General features: G+C 43.4%; 1 protein-coding gene across 1 annotated transcript; it reads left to right on the top strand.

Annotated features, from left to right (window-relative positions):
* Positions 1-1,547: 1,547 nt before the first annotated feature.
* LOC132044302 (uncharacterized) lies at positions 1,548-3,362 on the top strand (the record flags this gene model as incomplete). The annotated part of the gene is made up of 2 exons (XM_059434788.1): positions 1,548-2,061; positions 3,219-3,362. Coding segments are annotated over exons 1-2 (658 nt in total), but the record flags the coding sequence as incomplete, so codon positions are not given.
* Positions 3,363-3,899: the final 537 nt, after the last annotated feature.

Here is a 3,899-nt window from a genome sequence, read left to right as displayed (position 1 = left end):
TTACTCAAGAAGGATGCTCCCACCAATTGGAGGGAAGAATGCCAAGAGGCGTTTGACAAAATCAAGAGATACCTTTCCAGTCCTCCCGTCTTGGTGCTGTCCAGGAAAGGAAGTCCTCTGTTACTGTATTTGTCAGTATTAGAAAAAGCTCTCGGGTGCATGCTCGCCCAAAGATGATGAAGAGGGCAAAAAGGAACATGCCATCTACTATTTTAGTAAGAAGTTCACTTCCCGCGAAGCACGGTATACGCTCGTAGAGAAAACCAGTTGTGCCTTGACCTGGATTGCCAAAAAACTGAGACACTACCTATTAGTGTTTACCACCCACCTCATATCTAGAATGGACCTGCTGAGATATATTTTCCAGCAACCGATACACGTAGGAAAATTAGCTAAATGGCAAATGCTACTGAGCTAATTTGACATCGTGTACGTAGCACAAAAGGCGATCAAAGGAAAAGCCCTAGCGGATCTGCTGGCAGAAAGTCCCGTCGATGGTGAACTGGAACCATTACGAACTTTCTTCCTGCATTTAGAAGTGATGGCTATGGAAGAAGAGGTGGCAAAACCATACTCGGGCTGGAGACTGTTTTTCGATAGAGCTGTCAATTACAAAGGATCAAGCATTGGGGCGGTGCTAATATCAGAAATAGGACAACACTATCCGATGGCCGCAAAGCTCAACTTCAGATGTACCAACAACATGGCGGAATATGAAGCATGTATCCTCAGCCCTCAGCTTCAGGATGGCGATGGACATAACATACAAGAGTTGTTAGTAATCGAGGACTCCGATTTGCTCATAAACCAAGTGAAAGGAAACTAGGCAACCCAAAATGATAAGATCCTCCCATATGTGAACCTGGTATAGAGAATGTGTGGGAGATTCAAGAGTATTGACTTCAGGCATACTCCAAGGGTTCAGAATGAGTTCGCAAACGCATTGGCTACGATAGCATCTATGATCAGCATCCTGAGAGTACTCATATTGATCCGTTAGGGATCACACTGGGAGAAGAACAGGCTCACTGTTCCCATGTCGAGGCCGAGCGAGATGGCTAATCATGGTATGCCGACATCAAGGCCTACCTAGAGAAATGAGAGTATCCCCCAAAGAGTTCAGCATATTAAAAGAAGACCATCAGGAGGTTGGCTAATGGGTTCTTTTTGAACAAAGAAGTGTTGTACAAAAGGACCCCTGACCTTGGGCTGCTAAGGTGTGTGGACACCGATGAGGCTACAAAATTGCTAAAAGAGGTGCACGCAGGGGCATGCGGACCCCATATGAATGGATTCATCCTTGCTAAGAAAATTTTGAGGACGGGATATTACTTGATGACTATGGGGCACGACTCTTGTAAAATGGTGCAAAAGTGCCATCAGTGTCAGATACACGGGGATCTGATCAAAGTTCCCCCCACAGAATTACATGCAATAAGCTCGCCCTGGCCTTTAGTGGCATGGGGGATGGACGTCATAGGACCCATCGAGCCTCTGGCCTCCAAGGGACATTGCTTCATCTTAGTCGCCATATATTACTTCACTAAATGGGTGGAGGCAATTTCCACAAATCAGTGACCAAGAAAGTCGTGGCCAACTTCGTCAAAAACAATCTGATATGTCATTTCAGTGTATCAGAACCCATCTTCATTGACAATGGTGCCAATCTGAACAGCTATTTGATGAAGGAAATCTGTGAACAATTCAAGGTCACCCACAGAAACTTTACCGCTTACCGGCCACCAATGAATAGAGCCATAAAGGCTGCCAACAAGAACATCAAAAGAACCCTGAGAAAAATGGTCAACAAATACAAGAATTGGCACGAGCAGTTGTCTTATGCTCTATTGGGGTACAAAATGACAACTCGCATTTCCACGGGAGCAACCCCATACCTTCTTGTCTACGGTACGGAAGCGGTCATACCCGCAGAAGTGGAAATCCCTTCACTCAGGGTCATCCAAGAGGCAGAGTTAAAAGATGCAGAATGGGTTAGAAATCATTATGAACAATCGCGCCGTGATAGAGGAAAAGAGGATGGTGGCGATGCACGATGTACCAGTATAGGAGAAGGATGTCCCGAGCCTTCAACAAGCGGGTTAGAACCCGACTCTTCCAGATCGGATAGCTTGTACTCAAGCGAGTCTTTCCCTCACTAAGAGGAATATAAAGGGAAATTCGCGCCAAACTGGCAAGGACCATACATGGTCAGGAAAGTACTCTCAGGAGAGGCTATAGTCCTAGCCGAGATGGACGGACAAGAGTGGCCAAAAGCCATCAATGCAGACGCGCTCATGAGATACTACATTTGGGATTCCATTTGCTTATAATCGCATTATTAATTCCTTGTACTCGTACCTTTTGCTTGTAATCGTACTCTGTAATAGAATAGGAGAAAAAAAAATCATCTATGTAATGAACTACGCAATGACCTGACTTCCCCACAGTGGGATACATAGGCAGTCCATATTGGAGCCGGTCGAATTATTAGTAAAACAAAAACTCAATCACTTTATTCCGAACTACATTCGACCTGAATTCCTGCTGCGACAGGATACGTTGGCGCTCTTGGGCTCGGTCGTCATAAAAGAAGAACCAAGAAACCTTTAAGAAATCACAGAGACAATAAGGCAGGAAGAGTCAAAAAGATCAAGCTTATAAAGGTCAGCACAAAAAATCAGACAGCATCAACCCTACACTGGGGCAAAATTTTTGAGGGAACCTAAAAAGTTCCTATCAGAAACAGTCGACAAGGAAAGAGACAAAGTAAAGCAATACACTAGGGAAGAATTTTTTAGGGGACCTCAAAAATTCCTGCATAGCGAGACAAAGCAAGGTTCGCTTAGAGCAAATCCTGAAACCGGGGCAAAATTTTTGAGAAAGATCTAAAAAATTCTACCAATATGAAAGTCACCAATCATACCTCTGGAAAGAATCGGAAGACCTCGTTCGAAGAAAACACACGTCATGACACATAAAAAATGAAACAAACATTTATTTTAAAGGAAAAAAGCAACATACATTTTGTAAAGTTTTTACTCTGAATTTTCAAAAAAAATATAGCATAATTACATCCCCAGAAACATCTCTCGAAGTACCGAGTCCAAGAGGGTTCGAAGGAGCATCTAGAGGAGACACCAGGCGGGAAGACAACAACGCTAATCGACTTCTTAGAAAACTCACAGTTTTTCTGTGGATAAAGGTTTTTTCTTTTATAGGACAAAACGAGACACCACCAACCAGGTTATTCACAAAGAAAGACGGAAGGCAAAACTCATCCCAAAGAGAGATGGACCAAAAAGGTCACGACAAAATGGGTAATAAAGATACACCTGACCGCAAGAGTCACAGAGCAAATGAGCGTAAAGACAAATCCGACCAAAAGGGCCACACAAAGAGTGAACAACAAATATATATATCAGACCAAGAGGGCCACGATTGATAAGCATAAAGATATATACGAACAAAAGTGTCATGACAAGCACAAAAGGGAACATTTGACCACAAGGGTCAACAACCAATACAATAGACGAAAGAAAGATTATCCAGCCATAAGGGCCATAATTGTCATCTGCATGCCCATAGGGCCATTCGTTTATTTTGCCAAGAGGGCCATTCATTAATTTAAATTGCTAAGAGGGCTATTCATACAAACAAGCCAAGAGGGCCATTCGTACAAATTGCCAAGAGGGTCATTCATACAAACAAGCTAAGAGGGACATTCATACAAACAGCCAAGAGGGCCATTCGTACAAATTGCCAAGAGGGCCATTCGTACAAATAAGCCAAGAGGGCCATTCATACAAATTGCTAAGAGGGCCATTCATACTAACACGCCAAGAGGGCCATTCATTCAAATAAGCCAAGAGGGCCATTCATACAAATTGCCAAGAGGGCCA

Source organism: Lycium ferocissimum, unplaced genomic scaffold, assembly GCF_029784015.1.
Source record: "Lycium ferocissimum isolate CSIRO_LF1 unplaced genomic scaffold, AGI_CSIRO_Lferr_CH_V1 ctg4155, whole genome shotgun sequence".
NCBI lineage: Eukaryota > Viridiplantae > Streptophyta > Magnoliopsida > Solanales > Solanaceae > Lycium > Lycium ferocissimum.
Note: the sequence above shows the minus strand (reverse complement) of the source record. Positions and strands in the feature narration are given on the sequence as shown.